The sequence below is a fragment of the Notamacropus eugenii genome, chromosome 1 (genome assembly GCF_028372415.1).
Source record: "Notamacropus eugenii isolate mMacEug1 chromosome 1, mMacEug1.pri_v2, whole genome shotgun sequence".
Taxonomy (NCBI): Eukaryota; Metazoa; Chordata; class Mammalia; order Diprotodontia; family Macropodidae; genus Notamacropus; species Notamacropus eugenii.
In genome coordinates, this window is record NC_092872.1 from 625,962,916 (window position 1) to 625,985,679 (window position 22,764).

Below are 22,764 nucleotides of genomic sequence, written 5' to 3' on the forward strand. Positions count from 1 at the left end.
TAGAGCAAACTTATGGCCAGGTGTGAAGGACTACCTCTGGTCAGTAACAATGTTACTGACAACCTGATGCCACTGAAATGATATGAGATTCAGAATTAGAAAACCTAGCTTTGTTTCCTGGACCCAATATTCATTTATTTAGTAAGTTACTGAACTTCAATGAAACTCAATTACCTTATCTTGAAAAAGGGTTAAAATAATGTTCCTACTGGTTACCTTGCAGGATTATTATAAGATAAGTGTTTATAAACCTTAAAACCTATATAAGTGTAAGTGGTTATAATTATCCAAAGTTTAATTCCCTATTGTGTGCCAAGTGATGTAGAAGATATATTAGTGAAAGTCAGGGTCCCTGTCATAACAATGTTAATTATACAGATGTTTCAAAAAGATTCTGTTTGGAGGACCATGGCAACGATACATAGGAAGTCTGGAATTTTTTTCTCTTTATTGTAATGGCATTAATATTCAATAGCAGAAAAATGAAAAAAAAATAAATTAAAAAGACTCAATAGTGAGAACACTAGACACAAAGTCAGAAAGGTCTCGGTTCATATACTGTTGCTGATGAATAACCTTGGACAACACTTTGCCTCAGACTCCTTCCTCATCTGTGGGGCAGTAACACCTAGAGGACTCACTTCATTTGCAAAGTACTTTGCACTTTAAAGCTAGCAAAGTGTTGCATGTGAACTTATTTGATCCTCATACCAACCCAGTGATACCAGTGGTATTTATAGACAGGATGGCTGTGAGGTTCACATTTGATAATTCACATACATGGTACTTATAATTGTTCTGGCTTTCATGACTTTCAGATACAGTGCTCTATCTACTATGTCATGTTGCTTGTCACAAAAGTAATGATGATGATAGCTAATATGTATAAAGTATCGACTATGAACCAAGCACTGTACTATGTTCTTTATTGTCTCATTTGACCCTCATAACAATGGGTGATAGACGTTATTATCTCCACTTAACAAATAAGGAAATTGAGGCATAAAGAAGTTAAGCGATTTGCTCAAGATAAGTTTTTGAGGCTGATTCTTCCTGACTCCTGTCTCAGCACTCCATCTAGTGAGCCTCATAAAATTTAGTAGAAACAACCCAATCTATTTCCACCAAACAGACAGTCACATAGAGGCCCAAGGTGGGGCTGTCTCTTGAGGGGTCTGGGACTGGGAGTCTGGAGATCTATGATCCAAGTCTTCTTCTGCTACTTAACTTTCTGGATGAACCAGTTTTTCATCATGCTTGATTATAAAATTGAAGAGATAATAGCTGCTTCTTGTTACTCATTCATGTTTCAGAGATCACTACGATGCTTTCTTTAAAGAGAGTTTGTAACATACTCTCTTCTTAAAAGAAAAAAGTTAGTGTTCAAAACCAGGATTCCATCTGGTTATCAAGGAAAAGTGCTCCAACACTTTTCAAAAAGAGTTTGAAAAGCATTGATGAATTAAAGCACTAAAGGCTTCCAACTTATGATATCATTAGGATAGGAAAATCCCAGAGTGAAGACATGCAGAGCAGCACTCACATGTAATTTATCGTGTTTGGGTGTTACTTGGGGCAAGGAGAGGATATATGATTTTCCCCATTGTCACAGAACTAGAATGTGTCAGGAGCAACACCAGAACTTTGGTCTTTCTAACTAATAGGCTAGTTTTTTATACATTATACAATCTGATCTTTCTAAAGTATTCTCATAAAAAATAAATAAATCAGTTCAACTAAAAATGCACAACCAACGAACCCCAAAACTAGTCACTTGAAAGATCTTTTATTAGCCTTTTGGAGCCAAAGGACCATGAGACAGATAAATATATACATATGTACATGAATATGCATATATACACACATACATATATACTATGTATGTATATATTATATGCATAGATTGTGCATGCATGAGTATATGTGTGTTTACATATATATGAATATGTAGATATACACACATAAATTGTATATATATTCGTATTATACAGTTTCTACTTTTCTGCCCACGTTTTTATCGCCATTGTCACTATCATCATTATATTTTAAATCCTTTCTTTTTCTGTTCTTGGAATTGGGGTCCAAGCTCATCTGCATGGCTTCATTAAAAGTAGGTAGGTAATAAAGACTTTTCCCTTTGTTGAATGGACAAAAGCATGTGCTATTACCTTGAATGCAGAGCCCATCTGTGCAGTTCTCTGATTCTTGGCTCAGGCCTTCGCAGAATTTACCCCCATTTCTTGGGGGTGGTGCAGTACACTCCCGTATTCTCAGGTGCTCACACTCTGGGCTGCACACTGACCATTCGCTCCATACCTCCCAACTTCCATCAACTAGAAGAGAAAGCCAAAATAGACAAATGAATGAATAACTATAGACACATACATATATATGTGCAATATATGTGTTCATATGTGTATTTCTATGTATATATACATGCACACATACATGCAAATACATGTATATACACATTGATACATGCACATACACACACATACACACGAAGAGTGTGTTAACTATACTGTCCTCCCATCTTCTCCCTTCCCAAGGCTTGTTGACATCCTTGAAGCCACGTTGCAAGAAAGCAAAAATAATGGTAGCTTAGAAATAATTTTCACTTCTCACTTTGATTTCTCTTTAGAATCAAAGGATAGGAACTTAGTTTTCTTACTTCTTCAAGCTTAAAAACCATTACCAAATATAGGTAGGTCTACAGATTGCAGGTGGTCTTGGGTGTGCTAATGATACCACTATCTTTTTTTTTTTTTTTTGGCCTCAGCTATTCATGCCCAAGTATACTTTGCACAGATAGATAAGCCATGAACAAAGACCACTGGACGGCAGTCATTTCCTTAAGTTTGAGGGCTTAAGCAGGTATGGGTGAAACACTCAAGGCTGAAGTAAAACAAACAAGTGAATAAAATAATCTTCATAAAATAAAACCCCAATTCTGATCTAAAAAAGTGGATTCAACAACCACACATAGGGGCACATCAATGTTAGATGAACATCCTTCCTGTATACATTGATGATACAAGGTGGTCTTGTGGGAAGATCACTGGATCAGATGCTACAAGATCTGGGTTTGAAATCCAACTTTGCCACACAGCACAATTATCACCTGAGTTCATCTGTGGAAATATGAGCAAATTATTTTATCTTTCTGGGCCTCAGTTTCTTCATGTGTAAAATGAGAGCATTGAGCTCAGTGATCTCAGGGGTTCCTAAATACACACTAGGCATTTTGCTTGTTGATTGAATGGCTGATTCCTTCCAATCTAAAGTCCACTGTACCACCCTGACAAGATTAGCTCCCTCTCTCACTCTTTGTTTGATTTTACACAAGTCACAGTCTTTCTCTGGGTTTCAGCTCCCTCATCTGTAAGTGAAAAGGTGAGACTAGATAGTCCCTAGTATTCCTTGTAGTTCTAAATCCAAGACTTCTATGTCACTATCTTGCTCAGGAGGTTACAATTATTCCTCTGCCTACCACCCTCCATAACCTTTTGTTTACTGACCTATCCAGTCATATTTCCTGGTTTAAGTTTGAGGGTTTAAGCAGGTGGTGGGTGGAACATTCAAGGCTGAAGTAAAACAAACAGAAATATAAAATAATCTTCATAAAATAAAACCCCAATTCTGATCTAAAAAAATGGATTCAACAACCACACATAGGGTCACATCAGTTAGGTGAACATCCTTCCTGTATACATTGATGATATGCATTTTGCACTCCAGTCAAGTGGGACTGAGACACCTCAGACGCCTTTTTCTGTATCTTTGCACATATCATCCACAATTCATAGAATAAAATCAGATCCCTCTGCCCCTCCCTCTACTTCCCATTTCATCTTATGACATTTTTCCACTATTCTAGGGGATGTTAGGTGGCACAATGGAAAGGGCCCTGGACCTTCAAGACCTGAGTGCAAATCTGACCTCAGACATTTACTAGCTTTTGACTTTGAGGAAATCACTTAACCTTTGTTTGCCTCAGTTTCCTCATTGGAAAATAGCACCAGCCTCCCACTGTGGTTGTGTAGATCAAATGAGGCCAGATTTGTGAAGTCTTTAGCACAGTATCTGGCAAACAGGACATGTTTAATAAATGCTGTTTCTTTCCTTTGATGGCTACCTCAGGTTCTATATCTTTGATGAAGCTTTCCCTGCTCCTGCTAACTAAAAGTAAGCCTTCTCCTACCTTCAGTTTCTTAGGCTATTACCCTTGATGTTTTATGCACCTACTACTTTTCTAAATTGCAGGAGTGGGATAGGGACTAGACTTTTTATTTCCTTAGTAAATTTCCTATAGTAACACAGGTTGGCACCTTCTGTGCAATTGTAGGATTCCCTAGAGCAGTGACTTGCCTAGGGTGACACAAAGAGTATATGAGAGAGGCAGGCCTCATATACAATTCTTCCTGACCTTGAGGCTTCTAGCCCCCTATGCAGTACATAACACTGTCTTTCTAAATTGCATCATCATTAGTGATATACATGTTGTATCTTACTAAGCTGTGAGTGCCTCTATGGCAGGGACAGCATTGTCTTGATTAATTTTTTTTTTTTATTTCCAGCTATATACCCAGGGTTTTCTTTATACATTGTGAAATTATTAATATGTGTTGCTTTGTGTTGGCTTTCCTAGATAGATAAGTCATTACTATTCCTTTCCCCACCCTGTTCCTATTATAAGGGCTCCAAAAAATAGATTACCTTGAAGGCCAATCTACAAAATGCTAACCTGCCCCTTAAGTAAGAGCAACCCTGCTTTCTGGGATTGCTTAAGGCAAAGAATTTTCCTCTAAAGGAAACAGTCTTCCTAAACACAACTATGAATTATGAAATAAGTAAGAGTTTCTGTCTAAGAGTTAAAAATCAAATTTAAATGTTTAAAATAGATATTCTAGTTCAATGTCCTTGTAGTTAATGATCTACAGGACCATGTTAGGGACTAGGGATCAATTAATGTCTCAGTGGGGCAACATGAACTCCACAGGAAAACAAAAACAACTATCTGTAGTCTCACTGATTTGTTTCTATATCTGCAGTTTGTTGTTATATAATTTACAGGGTTGTTGTAAAGATCAAATGAGTTATTATTATTATTAACTTTAATAATAATAACAAACAAACTTGGATGATCACTTGTAACATTTGCAATAAGGAGGATTCCATCAGTGTGTGAGCTGGAATAGATGGTCATGGAGGATCCTTCATACTATTAAGTTCTATGACTGTGTGAATTGGACAAGAAGGAAAGGAATTAAAGTTAAAGATGAACAATGGTGCTCAAAACGTCACTTTTGTTAACTGAGTTGTTTACCTATCAAGAAAGAATGGTAAGCATGTGCTGACTCAAAAATAGATGACTACATTTATAATTTATCATTTTTTTTTGCTGATTTCATTGTAAATAAACCTGGAGCTAGAGAACATTGAGTCAATTTTCTTAACAATAATGTGATATGACAGGGTCAAAGTTATATATGTGATAATACTATGAACTATCAGACTTCATGAAGAAAAAATAATTTTAAAACATTTTGATAATTCAATACTCTATGATTTTGTCATCATGGATACTTTTTCTATACCCCAGATGCTCATCCCTTCCATAGTTTCTTAAATAACTTTTATGGGTTTCTATTGCTTAGAAAAAATGCATTAACTTGAGGTCAAAGTAATGATTATTCTCTGTGAACTCATCTGTGATGGATAAGACAGACAGTTGTTAGCACAACTAGTATTCAAAGTCTTTCTAGGATGGTAGAAATTGCCAGAGTTGGTACTTTGAGGATATTGCCTTCAAAAAACCAGCCTCACCTGCACACCAGATGAGAATCAGAAAACAAAGTCTGATTCATGTCCAGAGTCAGAGACTAAATTGCTGCCACTAGTTTTTGCTCCTAAAGAATGTATCCTAATCAATCAGTCAAGCAATAACATTTATTAGACATCTATTCTGTGCCAGGTGCTGTGATATGTAAGAGAAGAACCAAAGGAGACAGTGTGTGGACAGCACAAAGTAAATTCAGCACTAAGGAAAATCAAAATCAAATCAAATGATTTCCTGATGGTCAATGCATTAGGTGACAATAAACTTCATCCAGTTTTGGACACCTCCCCACCTTTGCAGAGACCCACATATAAATGACCTTGGGCAGATATTCTGTTTGTCAGGGAAGATGGGGAAGACAAAGACATCACTGAAGAGGAAGGATGGCATTGATTTCACTCTCATCAGCTTTTGTGGGTGGGTCAGAAGGAGAAACATAATTTGTATATATGTATATGTATATCTCACCAGGACAAAGAGAAGTGCAGGTGATTTTCTGCACTGACATTCCCTCACAAAAGGCACCCCCATTGAGTGGAGCAGGATTGGTGCAGGTCCGAGAACGTTTCTGCCATCCTCTACCACAGCGAACATTGCAGGCTGACCACTCTGTCCAGGAAGACCAGCCTCCATTCACTGAGAGAGAGAAAGAAGGGAGGACAGAAAGGAAGGAGAGAGGAATCAAATTAAATTGAACCAATGGGGAACTGTTAAGTGCCTATTCTGGGCAAGGCACCCAATATGCTAGGTGGCATTAAATAGGCTGCGTGAAACAGACATTTCTGGAGCTTCAAAGGTTTTTTACTGCTTTTTCCCCTGACCTGCAGACCAAACCACTTAGCTTTGCTATATCTACTTCCTCAATTATAACATGTGGAAAGCAATACCAACCTTCTTCACAGGGATGTTACTGGGAAAGAAATTACTGAAGGGATTTGGAAGTCCTTTGTAAGCCAAGGCATGGATTTAAGGTGGCCAAGTCTTCATCTTTAATTTCATTTTTGGCAATCAGCTGGGAGGAGGGGTATGATACATGGTACTTTCACTTAACAGGACTGGGGTGCCAGTCTTAAAAGTTGACATTCCCAGGTAATCTTGTTTGTCTGTCTTCAGTGGGATTTTATATATAAGTAGGCTTACTGACTAGCGTTGAGTCTGGGGGATGCAGGGAAACAGAAAATGTAACCTGATTTCCCTTCATTTAAATGATAAACACAACACTTAGAAATTAACAACTTTTTTTAATTATAAAAAACAAAAAGGTTTGCAAATGCCATTGACCTGCCTTATAGAAGTCCAATCCTGGATTAAAAGGAGACACAAAGATCAACTGAAGGAAACTTGTCCTGAGTACAAAATTAATTGAATTATGTAATTTTAAGGTTCTTTCTAGTGTTCAATTGCTATGATTCCCTCAAGTATATGGACCCATCTCTTCTTTCTCTTGATCGCTCTCCCCACCACCTCCATTTCCAAATGCCTCCTAACCAACTGTGGGCTATTGTTTTCACCTTACCATAAACAATAACAGTAGCTGACAGGCTTCTTCTCTTCGCCACAATGTTGGCAGCCATGCAGGTATAATTTCCAGAATCAGAGAGGCGAGCTTGCCTGATAATTAAGTTGTGATCAGCCCTGGTGTCAATGTTCTCATCCAGTTGGGAATCAATAGGCTCTTCATTCTTTAGCCACTCCACCTATTTGAGGGAAGGAAACAAAGCAAGGGGTAAGGAAATGCTAAAGAACTTATGGTCTGGACCACAAAACTATTCAGCACTTTATTATATATGGTTTTACTGTCCTTTGATTCATAGGGGCATTGAGTTAGATTGCTTAAATGTAAACTTTTTTCTCCCACTGGATTTTTAATTTATCTAGGACAGGGATTCTTTACTTTTTTCTATTTTGTATCATAGACCCATATGGCAATTGAGTGAAACCTATGAATTCCTCAGATTCATTAAAATAAACCACAAATAAAATAGGATTACAAAGGAAACTAATTACATTGAGATACAGTGGTCAAAATATCTTTTTTTTTTTTTTTTTAATTCACAGGACCCAGGTTAAGGACCCTTCTTCTAGGACAAGGATCAAGTCTAATATGATGAACAAGAAACATTTGGTGAAGGACCAGGCATTGTGCAATGTTGCTGGAGCTACAAGACAAAAGAGAAACAATGCTTGCCTTAATACAAAGTATACTTGAGCTAAGGAGAAAGCATGTACATTTATAAACATATACACAGAATAGATACTGATGAACACAAGTTAGTTTCAAGAGAGAGGAAAACAGCTGGGAAAGCTTCTTTTAGAGGATGGTTTTGAACTGAATCTAAAGGAAATAGGATACTCAGAGGTACAGATAAGGAGAGAAGTAATTCTGCGCATTGCGAGTAGACCAAACAAAGGCATAGAGATAGGAAATGGAGAATACCCATACTGAGAGATAGGTCAAAAGTATCAAATGCTGTCAATCAACTAATCAATCATTTCACAAGCATTGATTAAATGTCTGTTATTTACCAGCTGCAGGGGTAAGCTCTAGTTACATACAGATAAAAGTTAAATAGTCATTGCCTTCAAGGAGTTTACATTTAAACAACAAAAAAGAACATATATATTGTTGTATTAAAGATAGGTATAAAGTAGATACAAGGTGACCTGAGAGGGGAAAGAGCTAACACCTAATAAGATTAGGAAAGACTTTCTGGGGAGAAAAAAAAAATGGAACTCGACTTAAGTTGTGAAGAGAAGCTAAGATTTGTAAGCAGACCACTATGACTGCACTGTAGAATACATGGAAGGAAATGATATGTAAGAGGACTAGAAAGATAGCAAAGGTCATGGTCTTGACAAATCTGGAATGACAAACAGAATTTATATTTAATCCTAGAAGTAATGGGAAATCACTAAAGTTTACTGGAAGGGATGGGGGATGGTATGTGCATGACACAGTAAGACCAACACTTTGTGACATTCATTTTGGTAGCTATGTGAAGGATAAAGTGGGACAGATTAGATCTTTCTAATCCCTAGGCAGGGACCAGGAAAGCCCTGTTAACTGTCTAATGTAATGGATGTATGAGTGAAGGAAAGGTATATGTAGAAGAGATGTCATGAATAGAGATATAACCCATAAGATCTGACAACTGATTAGATAGGTTGGATGAGGGATAGTGAGGCATCAAGGATGACAGTGAGATTATAAGATTAAGCAGCTGGGAGGACGGTGGTACCTTAACAGTAATAGGGAAGTTAGGAAGAAGTACGAAGTTGAGAAGAAAATATAATTGTTTTTTAGATATGGAGATTGATTTGCCTAAAGGACACATGCAGTTGGCAGTTCATGATGGGAGGCTATAGCTCAGAAGAAGGGATAGGTCTGGTCATCATAGACAGAGAAATGATAATTTAAGCCTTGAAAACTGATGAGGTCACCAAGTGATAGCATATGGAAAGAAAAGATAAACCAGGACAAAGTTTTGGGAGACACCTATAGTTAGTAGGTGTGATATGGTTGAAAACCTTGCAACATTGTTGAGAAGGAATGATCAGAGAACATATTGGAGAGAGAAGTGGCATTAAAATTCAGAGAAGAAAGAATATCGAGGAGGAATGATGACCGCTCTTCATGTCAATTGATGCAGAGAAGTTAAGAAGGAGGAAGAATGAGAAGATATCATTAGATTTGACAGTTAAGAGACCCTGCTAACTTGGAGAGAACAGTTTTAGTTGAGTGATGAGATCAAAAGTCAAATTGAAGAGCCTTTAGAAAAGCCTTAAAGGACAAGAGGCAGCATCACACATTTTGGTAGGGTTTATTTTGGAGAAGTGAAACTGAGGAAAACTTGGGTGTGGGCAGCAATGAAGGAACTAGCAAACAAGAAGAGATTGAAAATTTGAGAGAAAGGAAGAATTATGATGGGAACAATCTGTTGCAGATCAAAATAGTTATCTTGTAGTTATTAGATATTTGGTGCTAGGCAAAGTGCTAGATGCTAGGCATACTAAGGAAGCAATGAGATGATGGGATGGGATAATGTGTACATGTAAAAAGAGTTGATTTTTGAAAGGGCTATCATTTCTGACTTCATTAGAAAATTTTATATTTATAGTTATTACCTACCAGCCTCCAATATATTCTGACTCCTTTCTCAATGCAATCATGTTAACTGGGTCTACTACAAATTTATGTTATCTCATCTCAGATCCAAATGCAACAAGGCAATCCATCTCATTCTTTCCTACTTGATCTGTTCAATTCAGTAAACATTCAGTACAGACCTATTGTGAGTAGGATATTGAGTTGCATGTTTCTAGGAATACAAATTAAACATAGATTCTACCCCTAATAAGTGTCTGTTTGTGTGTGCTTGTCCTTTGTTTTTGAAGAAGACCATGACATCAGAGAAATGATGACATGACTTGCACGTGCATAAATTAGTTGACGGGGTAAGAGAGAAGTACACAAATGAGCATAATCCAAAGAAAGAATAAGGTAAGTGCTATAAGAGAGTTATTAGATAATTTAATACTTTCCCTCCATCTCCCCTCCCCCACCTTAAGGGATGAATAGATTCATGAGGTCACAACTTTTTAAATGGATCGTTAAGCTTGGGTAACCTACTGTGTTCACAAAGCTAGAGAGGCAGAGCTTTGGTCCATATTATGATTCTCATATATAAAATAAGGCAGAAAATTAGACAAAGTATCTCATCTCCTTTGTTTTTCTTTCTTTCTTTCTTTCTTTCTTTCTTTCTTTCTTTCTTTCTTTCTTTCTTTCTTTCTTTCTTTCTTTCTTTCTTTCTTTCTTTTTTTTTTGTAGCAAATTACATTTAGCAAAAGAGGGAAGAGACAGAAAAGGCATTGTTAAAATTTGACCAAAGGACTATAATGACCCTGGCCTTCACATGCTAGAGTTATGTTTCAGTACTCCAACATCTTTCTCTGATTGGTTGGTTCCTTCCAGAGTCTTCATTTTAAGGGAAGTTATTAGACTAGCCCAAAGTCTCCATTCTTCTCCAGGCTCATTCCTAACTCTCTGGAATTTCTCCACCAGGCACCTGTGGATACCATTTCCTGCATCTCCTTCTCCTTTCCTCCATGTAAGCCACTTGAAGACAGGGACTCTTTTCCTTTGTGCTTTTATTTGTATCTCCAGCATTTAACACAGTGCCTGGGGCTTTAGGAGACCATTTAATATGTCAGTCTCAATCTAGCTGTCTCCCAAAGGAGAGAGTTGGTAGGGAAAGGTGAAGGGGGTGGGAGGAAGGAAGTGAAGGCCAGTGTTCCACAGCTGAGACTCATCAAGAAAAACAAACTAGCAGAATTAGGCACTTCCCTCAACATCCCTGGTTGTAAGATTGCAAGTACACCTCATTCACTGAATAGGATAAACTGAAAATCCCCTGCTCAAATTCAGGCCTTTCCTTGGACCTGTAGATAACAGCAGTTTTTTACTGACCTTCATTTTGATCTTGGACTATTGATTTTTCCTTCTGTCTTGGATCTCTCCCACTTTTTGCTGTTGAGTGCATTACCGCAAGATAATAACATGTCTCTTTCCCTCTACCCTTTTCCAAATGACAAAAATGTCTTTGATCTCATCAGCTATCTTCCTTTCTGCCTGAGATTCTTCACCAACTCAGAATGTTTCATTACTGACCTTTTCTGTTTCCTGTTATATTAGGCATTGAGAGATCCCCACAGGAAAAATGAAAGATTCCCAGTTGACCCATATTTCCTATTCTACCTCTCACCCTGCCTTCCTGTGGTGGAGGGGAATGCTAAAAGATGCAATCTTGTTAAAAAATATAAATGCTCATTAAAATGTTCATTATTCCTATGCCTTACTCTCCATCATCAACAACAGGTTTAAGTTGTGTTCAGTACACAAACAATTTTGAAAGATGTGAAACCCTGTGTTCGATGCAATGACCAATCATGATTTAGAAGACTGATCTTTAAGTATGCTACCAATCTTTAGAAAGAGAAGTGACAGATTCAAGATGCAGAATGAAGAGTACATATTATTGTACATGGTAAATATAAGAATGTGGTTTGCTTGACTATGTATATTCATTATGAAGTTTTGATTTTTGTTTCTCTATTTTGGAGCAGGAATATGAGGTAAGAGGCAGAGAAAATGCTTGTTAAAAATTAAAATAAAAGTTGCATAAAATTGTGTTTGCTATATCTTAAGAAAATAGTATATTTTAGTGTATATATAACATATATAACAGTACACCGTGTGTTTGTATATATAGTATTTCCTAAAAATATGGATCAATATTAAAAATAAAGTTTATGTTCTAAAAATAAAATGCCTTTAGTTGGCCAATAAATGCCTTGTGTATATTAACCTCATGATGTCAGATAAATGAGTATTAAGTTATATGTTTATATATTTTGTGACCTACTTCCATAAACCATTAGGAAATTAGGAGATTTTAGTATGTGCTAATATTTGTGTTCTAACCTCATGGCTTATTTCCTTCACTAAAATGACTCATTCATTTAACTTCATTAGTACATCTGTTTGGAGTTTCTTGATCCTACAAAAAACCAACAGATTGTGCTTGTGTTTGTTCATTTGTCCCCAAAGCTAAATGTTTAAATACCTTTTGATAGTCTGAGATACCTTAAAGAAAACAGTCAAATCAACAAAAGAGAGCAAGTAAATCTCTGTGGACACAAGTACTAATTTGTTGATCAAAGATGGGCATTATCACACACAGAGATAGGGCTTAAAGTCTTTAATGTCACTTCGTTTTTATCAAATCTTAGAGTTGGCTGTTACCCGAAACACAAAGTGGCATAAAGGGGGAAAAAAAAGAAAACTCTCTTATGCTGTTATGCTTGAGGAAAAGGACAAGTTATAAGTGGTTGCCCTACCGTCAAGATTTTCTTTCAGAGAGCAATGGCTGGGGTGAGCCAGCAAACTTGCTTCACAGATGCTTACGGTAGCGAAGAGGTATAATGTTGTAATATTCATGCTTCATCCAGAAATTACTCTGTAGGAGGCTTCCAAACTGGAAAGCTCTAATTATCCACTTAACTAAGGCAGTGCAAATTAGCATTATAGGATCGATGCACTGAGCACAGACTACAACAGATGTATATATCAAGTAATCTAAGTGACCCCTTGAAAGCAGGTCGTCTCTTTGATAAAGGGGTTTGGCTGTCCTAAAGTTTGTGAGGGACATTTCACCCCCACAATCCAACAAATCTTCCTCCTTCTGTTCCTTTGCTTCCTGATGGATAATCCCAGTTAGAAGCTTGTGGAAAGACTAGTTACTTTGACTTAATGAGCTTATGGATTTGCAGGATGCAGGCATTCATTAGCACAGTGTTATGTGCAGATGGTCTGCAATTTGTAGATTTTCCAGTTTATAAACAAATCTGCAAAGGCAGACCATCAAAGCCAATTAGATTTCATGCCAGATAGTGGGTTCCTTTTTGAGGGCCATCAGTCATTGTGGTTAGGTGGGTACAGAAAGTGTGCAACTGACACCCATAGAGTTTCCTACAAAACTGTAGCAAGGTGCATTCAGATGGGGAGCCCAGTTCCTAAGTACACAAGATCTTGGGTTGCATCTGAATATTTTAGTGCATAGAACATTGTACCTTCTACCGAGGGCTCATTAGAATTTACACAGGCATGCATGTGAGCATATCTGTGTAAGATACAATATCATAGCCTACCCCAATACTTTACTTGTTCTCAATATTCCATGAGGGAAAGAGGTGTCAAGTGGTATCACCATCATACTCTGAAAGATGAAGAAATTGAGAAACAGAGAGGCAAAGGGTTTCTTCAGAGCCCTGAGCAAGTCTGCAGTAAATTGGGAGAATTTGTGGCTTCCTATCTCCCTAGCATCAGTATCTGACCATGTTGTAGTGGTGGATTTCTACCATGGAACATGAACCATTCTGTAAATTTGAATTGTTTGTCAATAACCTTTCCAGGTATATAGGCAGAATGCTTTATAAACAATGTGAATTACTAGTCGCAAATAACCTCAATGGGGACGGGGAGAGCACTTGGCTAAATGAAATGATTAGAATCAAAACAAATAAACCAGTAGGCTAATTCAAAATTTAATAAACATTCTCTTGCCTGCAAGGTCTCTCCTGTGTGGGGAGAAGATTATTCTTATAGGCTAACGATGCAGAGAGCAATTGGAGGGGTCAGTGTTAACATTGGTAAGTATCAAATGGTGCTTAAACAAATCTTTCAGGTCTCATGATAAAAAACAATGATAAAAAAACAACTATTCACAAATTGTTCTAAATATTGTATTAGAATACATCCTTATATACCTTTCTATAAGATTCTACTCTAAAAGGACTAACACCTCATTTCAAATTCCTCCTCAATTACTTATTAATGGTGAAACTTTGGCAAAGATTTTTTTTAACCTCTAGGGACCTCCAGTTTTCTTATTTATAAAATGAGATTGTTGGGTTGAATGATTCTAAATGTTTCTTTCAGTTCTTAAATCCTAAATTAATATGAGTCAAAATTCCAGGAAGTAACTGTGGCTTAGGGGAGGAAAGCAGTCCCTGAGGTTGAGCGCCACAGACAGAATTCAGAAAATAACAGTAAAGAGGAGCTGAGGTCTAGGGCAACATTATTCACAGCTCAGGATTAAAACTTGATTGTAATAAAAATAAAATAAAACAAAAATGAATAAGCACAGAAAAAAACAACTGTAGATAGACAGTTTGGTGAGAAAAGACCTGTGTTCATATTCAGAAGAAGATAGTGAGGTTAAAAAAAAGCCACTCCTACCCCAAAGAGTAACATCAAATGATCATAAGTCCAAAAAAGAGTTCTTGAAAGAACCAAAATTGAGATGTTATAAAAGAAGAATTTTTTTGGCCATTCAGTCAAATAGCATTTATTAAACAGCTACCTATATGCCAGGTATCATGCTAAGTCTGTTTTGTTCTCCCATCGCAAGTGGTCAGAAATTCTCCAGGACAGGGATGTTGGAGCATAGAAAACCTTTTTAAAGATGAAACTAAAACTTGTCAGGACAGATAAATCACTATTCACAACCATCGGCTTTCCCAATTCAACAATCTTCCTGTGCAATTTTGTTAGAATCAACAAAACATGGAGATGTTATAAATGATACCTCAGCTTTACTGATTTCTGAAATCAAAACAACACAAACAATGCTCTCAAGCAACGGTGGGTGTTACACACCTTACTTAGCTGCTAGATTCCTAAAGCTTCTACAGGCAGAGATCTTGTCACATAACTTAGCATAGTGCCTTCTCCTGTTCAGGTGTTTGTTGTTCAGTCATCCCCAGTTCTTCGTGGCCCCATTTGGGGTTTACTTGGCAAAGATACTGGAATGGTTTGCCATTTCTTTCTCCAGGAAACTGAGGCAAATAAGGTTAAGTGACTTGTCCAGGATCACAAAGCTAGTAAGTGTCTGAGGCCAGATTTGGCTCAGGAGGATGTCTTCTTGACTCCAAAACTGAAACTCTAGCCACTGTACCACCTAGCTACCCCGTGCTGGGTAGATACTCAATAAGTACACGAGTTGCTTAAAATTGGTGAGTAAAAGTGTTTCACTTTAAATATGGTGTCTATTTGCATTTTAAAACTTAAGGAAAAGGAAGATTTGCCCTACAAATACTTAAGCTGCTATAGAGGTAAGTTTTTCAATCCAAATGAATTCAATTCAAGATTTATTAGGTTTCTGCTGTATACCATCACATATGGATTCCTAAAGATTCACATATTCCATTAAAGGTGGTATGTGTTAGTTTTGTATATTAAGAGTCAATGTATAGGTCATGTAAGAATGTTGGTCTAACTGATTTTATTATTGTATAACCACGCTGTGTTTCTGTTATTGTCTGGGTCAAAACCAGTATTGCCCAGCTTAACCACATACCTTATTTTCCAGACTTGGCTCTGATAATTCATTGACTACAAAAATGCCAAAGGCATCGAAAGCCAGACAAAATTGTTTTCCAAGCAGTAGCTGATCAGTAAATATTTGTTGAAACAATGGACAGAGGAATGAATTTTCCACCTAACATGGGAGTGTAGACTTGGCTATTAGTTGACATGGTGCTAATGAGTATACAGTCAGTGAAAAAAAATGTATTTTATTCATTCATTTAGCAAATGTATATTGAATGCCACCTTGATAGTCTTGTTCTTATGTTCAGGGAATTTGTACTTTATTGTGAATATGTGTATACACAAAAATACCACAGAATTAAATCATACAGATAACCTGGATGCCATTTGTTCTTTCTCGACCATTTAAAAGAACCACTGCACCAGAATGTTATTCCCTTTTAATTGCTTAAAGGCCCAGCTCTGGCACCCCACAAAGCTTACTTTCACCCCCCAAAAGTCAAGTTGTATTAGATTTATGTTTTAGCTGTGTCTAAATCCACAGAATAATACAGACACCTGTTTAAGCAAATCACTCGTTCATTCAACAAATGTGTTGGATGCCTACTAAAATTCACATCTCCTTCCAAATGAAAAAAGATTTGGCATGATTGAGGATATTCAAAAGAAAATGCCACAGGGCCTAAAGGTAAATATAAAAGAAGTGCTTAAACTCAAAAAGTATTTGGTGAATGAATGAAATCTGTTTTAGCAATGGTAGCAGCATTGGAATAAAAGTATAGTTTCCCTAGGTAACAATTTGAAGGGAATAACATTCTTTATATATAGACATCTAATGTATGGTGTTTGACAAAAAAAAAAAAACAAAACAAATCAAAAAACAACTTTAATGATGATTTCTAGACTTTTGTTTCTGGCAAAGATTTATAATAAACTTAAGATACTTAATGAAAAATAGACTCTCCTTCACTGATGTCTCTTCAAAAGCAGGGACTGCCTTTGTTAGTTCTAATGAGGTTTTTTTCTTTCTCTCTCTCTCTCTCTCTCTCTCTCTCTCTCTCTCTCTGTCTCTGTCTCTCTCTCCCCTTTTCTCTTTCCTGTCTCTCATATGTACACATATGTATTCACACACACAATACACACATACACACACACACACACAAAAGAAAAAGCTAGATGTCAGCACTGCTGGAGAAGCAACCAGAACCAGGGACTAAGTATTGTTCAATAGTTGTTATTAAATTGAGTAGCTAGCTCTGCGAGCTCTGTGATGGTAGATAGCATGAAAGCTTTTGTGCCTCCCTTATGGACATATGAAATGGTAGGATTACCACAAGTACAGAATAAGTAGGAAAGGCTATTGCTATAGCCAGGTGATTTAATTAAGCTGGCCAACCTTTGTGCCTCAAGCCAGTTTAGATTGTTCACAGAGTGAGAGTAAGACCCATATAAGCAAGCATGTGCTGCATTGTCAGATGCCATGAAATTGATGGAGTTGTGTTTGTGAGAATTTTCCTTTGGTCTTTGTCAACACTTGGAATCCCCTGCATATGATAAGGCGTCAGTGACGTCATAAGAGCTGGATCTGTGATGACAAGCCCTTTCAGAGACACTTTTGGTCATATTTATTAAACTCTTAAAATGATAGCCCATCTACTTAAATATAAATACTGATAACCTAGTAGCAGCAGCAGCAATAGTAATAACTAGGTAATTCATTGCAATATATAGCATTTTAAGGTTTGCAAAACACTTTATAAATATATCACTCCATCTTCATAACTCCCATTCCATGCAGGTGTCATCATTATCCTTATTTTACAGATAAGGAAACTGAGGCTGACAGAAGTTAAGCAATTTACACAGGTTTACACAACTAGTAAGTATATAAGGTTGGATTTGAACTCAGAGCTTCTCCCCTTAAGGTACCGCACTCTGTCTATAGATGTAACACCAATGGAAAGTATTTGCCTGAGTTAAGAGAATTTCTGGAGCCAATTCACACTGACAGTCAACTGCTAAATTTTCAGGGTGAGCACTTATTTATTCTGTTGATTGTTTAAACTTAAAAAAGTGATGGAGAAAATGTTAGTACTGCATATAAAATTTAAGAATATTGTGGATACATTTCATTTTCTGGAGAGACTCTTGTTAAACATTTGTCTGCACGCTGGTAGTCACTGCCCATATGTTTGATTATCATGCTAAAAGTTGGTTTGAGTGCCTAGAGTGTTTGAAATTCAATATGAACATGAAATTAGTCTGACTGAATTCATGTGACATCCTGCCTGACCAATATCACTGAATTATGAAATTCCTAGGATAAAAGCAAGGAAGAGATTTCAAAAGTTACCAATACTGTTCCATGTTTTTGACATAAATAATCCTATCCTAATTCATTTTAGACTGTATCTATCACCTGATGTGCTCCCTAACTTTAGTACCCACAATACTATCAACCCTCACCCCTACCACACATATAGAAAAGTGTGATTTCATCTGTGTGGCCTGTTTATTAGCAAAGTATATAATAGATCTTTCATGCTTTTATGAATTTCCATGATTAAAAATAATTCATCATCTGGTAGCTGAACTTTCTGTAATGAACATTGCCATCTATGGTTGGCCTGGTCCTTGTAGTATGGACAGAAAATCCATCGCCAGAAACTTTTCACTTTGGCTGTTAAGTTGTTTCAGTCATATCCAACTCTTCATGAGTCCATTTGGGATGTTCTTTGCCATTTCATTTTACAGATGAGGAACTGAGGCAAACAAGGTTAAGTGACTTTCCCAGGGTCACACAGCTAGTAAGTGTTGGATTTGAACTCATGAAGATAATGTCTTCCTGATTCCAAGCCCATGTTCTATCCACTGCACCACCTAGTTGCTCATTTTCAGTTTGCTAGAACCCACCAAACTTTGAGTGCTATAATTATAAACTTTGAGAACCCAGAGTCTTCTCTAAACACAATGGGGCATCAGAAGAAGATTCTGTGAAGGCATTCTTGAATTTACCCTATAATATACTGTCATATAATAATCCGGTAATGAATATCAGCTGCAACCATGGATAGAGTGCTAGACTGAGTCAGGCGGACTAGTATGCATCAGACACCACATTTGAACTCAGGGCTTTTTACCTCAAGGTTAGGCCCTCTTTTCACAGATGTAATACCAGTGGAAAGTATTCTCCTGAGTTCAGGGGTGTGCTTGAGCCATCTTGAACTGGCTCATAGATTACTGTTAAACTGTCCATGTCGCAGGTCTTACACACTGCACATTTTTGGACTTTCTAAATTCATTGATTAGCTGTGTGGACTCTTTTTTCCCTCTCTAAAAACGTACTATTTGCCATCTGGGATGGCTTGCAGGGAAGGGAAGGGGAAAGGAGACATGGGATACCATGATGATGTAAGACAGAAAAAATCAACTTTTAAAAAGTATCTATTTTTTTCAGTGTGATCATTTACTTATTTTTCTGTTGATTGTTCAACTCCTGCCCTAGACAGTTTTGTGGCCTTGGGCAAGTCACTTAACCTTTTAACTTTAGTTTTCTTATCTGTAATGCGTGGACAATAATAGCATAGGGCAACAATGATAAAGATAATGCTGTTAGCATTTGTATAGCACCTCCTAGGTGTGAGGCACTGTCCTAAGCACTTTACAGACATTATCTTCATTGATTCTCACCACAACCATGGAAAGTAGGTGCTATTATTATCCTCATTTAACACTTGAGGAAACTGAGTCAGATAAAGGTCAAATGACTTTCCCAAGGTCACACAGCTAGTAAATATCTGAGGCCAAATTTCTACCTCAAATGAGTGGTAAATTAAAAGAGGTGATATTTGTAAAGTACTTTGAAAAGTGTTCTGTAAATATTATTATTAAAATGCTGGCAGTAATAGTGGCTAGAAATTTTTTTTTGAAGTCTCTTCTAGGTCCAGACTAGGATTCAGCAATGTGATGTTCCTTTCCTAACATTAAATCTGGTTTCTTTTTCCTAAATTCAGCCTTAGGCCATTATTACTTCCCTAACCAGTTTCAGATTATATGTGAGGAATCCTTTCCCCTCTACCCTTGATAATATTCGTTTCAAGTTATTTAGAACACTGCTATCATGTTTCCCCCTTTGTCTCTTGCTTTTCTTTCTAGACTGTATAGATTGATTTCAAAACCACCTACATTGCAGTTTCTGCAATTTAGCTCTACTTATCTGATTATATCTCACAAAAGAAACCCAAAATTCTGCTTAATTATCAAGCTATCATAGCAGAACCAGTCAAAAGATAGAAACCTAACAATCACAGACAGAATCAAACTCATTTAGGTTCAATGAAATGAGAGGCATATGTCGTTCCAGAGAAGACCAAATTCTGGTGATGGAAAATGTGTTCTGACCCCTTGTGCCTCTCACTAGATCGATGTTTTCCTTTCTCATCTCTGTTATGGACATGCAGGCCAGGTACTATCTCATCCTATTTTTTCTTTCTTTGTGTCATCTCAATATTCTCTGGAAAAGAGAGTGCCCTGATGTATTGTTTACTGAAGCTCTGATATTACCAAGCATGAAAAATGAAGCATGTTTACATTAATGTAAAACACTTACAAGAATGACGATCAGAAGAACAGAAGAGCATTAAACAGAGGGAACATAAAAGCAGGAAGAGAGCGAGTAGCAAAATCTAAAGATGATTTGCCAGGGATTGCATGGGCAACATTCGATAATATAAGCAAGGGCCTTTAACCTGAGGTCTGTCACCTTAAAAAAAAAAAAAAAAAGATAACTCTGCTTTAACATAATTGATTCCCTTTGTAAAACTATGCTGTTGGATTTTTTTTTTAAATTTAGTAACACTATGAAGTACACAGGCTTCACCAGATTGCCAAAATGGATCTATGAAATACCACTGCTGTTGAGTTATCAGTCATGCCCAACTTGTTGCAACCCCATTTGGGGTTTTCTTGGCAAAGATCCTGGAGTAGCTTTCCTTTTCCTTTTCCAGCTCATTTTACAGATGAAGAAACTGAGGCAAACAGGGTTGAATGACTTGCCCAGTTACACAAATAGTAAGTGTCTGAGGCCAGATTTGAATTTAGGAAGATGAGTCTTCCTGACTCCAGGCCTGGCACTCTATCTTCTGTGCCATCTAGCTGTCCTATGAAACACACAAACATATATAAAGTTAAGAACTCTTGCTATAATGGTTAACTCACTTTTTAATCTATATCTGCTTGCTTGTTCCTATATACTTATGGGAAACAAAATCTGCTGGTGAATTTTTAAGGATACACTATCTCTGATATACTTCCAGACTATCAGTGTACTTCAGACATTAAAATACATACATACATATATATATTTCTCATATCATATCATATGGTAGCCCACTTAGCTAGACTAGTCCTTGGACACAGACACAGACTATCTCTAGGACTATCTCATGTTACAAAATTTTCTAGCACTTTAGGTTCAGGTAGCATTACTTTCAAAATTCTCCAGAATTCCAAGGATACATTAGGGTGAGTCTTCAGGTAGAAGACTTTAATGGATATTTTTTGAACATTTTTTATAATGGTAATTCAGTAGACTTCCAGAAGTCTTCTTTGTAACATAGGAAAAAATGCAAGACTTCTCTCCTGATTGCTGAATGGTAAAATGCTTTGAAAAAACAAAAACAAAATAAAAGCCTCCTATTTATTTAAAGTGCTTTGTGTGTTCTAACTAATTTGATCCTTAAAACAATCTTGGAGATGAAGCATTATTATCCCTAGTTTGTAGACAAGAATAATGAGGAATTGACAGATATGTAATTTGTCCAGAAATAAGTATGGTTAAGGGGTGGAGCAAAAACCTGAAGCTAAGTCCTTTTACTTCCAAGGATAGTCCTCTGTCCCCAATGGACAATGCCATTCCAAAGACAATGCTTTTCACTGGGAAGGTGGTTTTGAACATCATCCCAACAAAGTTACACAGTGCTGGTTACTGAAGGTGATAGTCACAATATTTTTAAATTCATCTCTCCTCTTTGGGTTAATGGGTTATAAGGAGGATTCTTTGAAAGGGGAGATTAAAGTTCATTAGCATTTAACGTCTTATTCTTTATCAATGGATGTCATAGAACTGTTCATAACATGCTGAAAATAGCTACCTTGTTAAGGATTAACACTTTAAATGATCTCAAGTGTTCATATCATGAACTAGTTTGAAAGCTGCTGTCTAGGGTATGCCATCCATTTAGATATGACACCCGACAAACAACACATTGGAGAAATCAAATCTGTTCAGAATCAGAATGCTGCCATCAACCATGGGGAAAGGCTAATCATGTAGTGATCTACAAAAGAAATGCAGGGACAGATATGGATTAGCTTGGCTACATATTGGGTGGCTAAGAATGAATTAGCATAATCATAAATTTGTTCCAATTACACAAGGTAATTATCAGAGACCAGCTTACAGCATTAGCAAAATGAAATCAGTTAAATACATCTGTATTCCAGGTAGGTGAAGTGGGGTTGATGAGCCTGTTTTTTAAATGTCATTTCATCTTGGGTTTATTTGTTTGTTCTGTACTCTAAATAGGACTCCTTTTTGCTAAAGACACAAGAAGATGTCATGAAAGAAACCCAAATTCTGGGGCCAAATCCCTAGATAATTGGGGATAAAAAAAATTTATAGAACCCTTAATCCACGCCCATGAATTTCACAAGAAACTGAGGTCAATAAATGAATAATAGGCATATATATATATATGTGTATATATATATATATACATATATATATGTATATGTGTATATTATATATATATATACATATGTATATGTATATATATAATAGCTTAAGGTTTACATATTACTTTGTATTTATTATTGCATTTGATCCTGACCCCAACCCTGTGAGAAGGACACTGTCATTGTGGTATTCAGTAGCTTCAGTCATGTCTGACTGTTTGTGACCTCATTTAGGCTTTTCTTGGCAAAGATACTGGAGTGATTCGACATTTCCTTTTCTAGTTCATTTTACATATGAGGA

At 36.8% G+C, this 22,764-nt stretch overlaps 1 protein-coding gene across 3 annotated transcripts in view; it reads right to left on the bottom strand.

Annotated features, from left to right (window-relative positions):
- The window catches only part of UNC5D (unc-5 netrin receptor D), an 804,024-nt gene that overhangs the window by 154,064 nt on the left and 627,196 nt on the right, over positions 1 to 22,764 (bottom strand). For all 3 annotated transcript variants that reach the window (XM_072635217.1, XM_072635216.1, XM_072635218.1), the window contains exons 5-7: positions 7,356 to 7,536; positions 6,308 to 6,475; positions 2,169 to 2,333 (exon numbers count right to left, since the gene is read on the bottom strand). In XM_072635217.1, the coding sequence (XP_072491318.1) occupies positions 2,169 to 2,333; positions 6,308 to 6,475; positions 7,356 to 7,536 (514 nt within the window). The remainder of the gene's footprint in view (positions 1 to 2,168; positions 2,334 to 6,307; positions 6,476 to 7,355; positions 7,537 to 22,764) is intronic.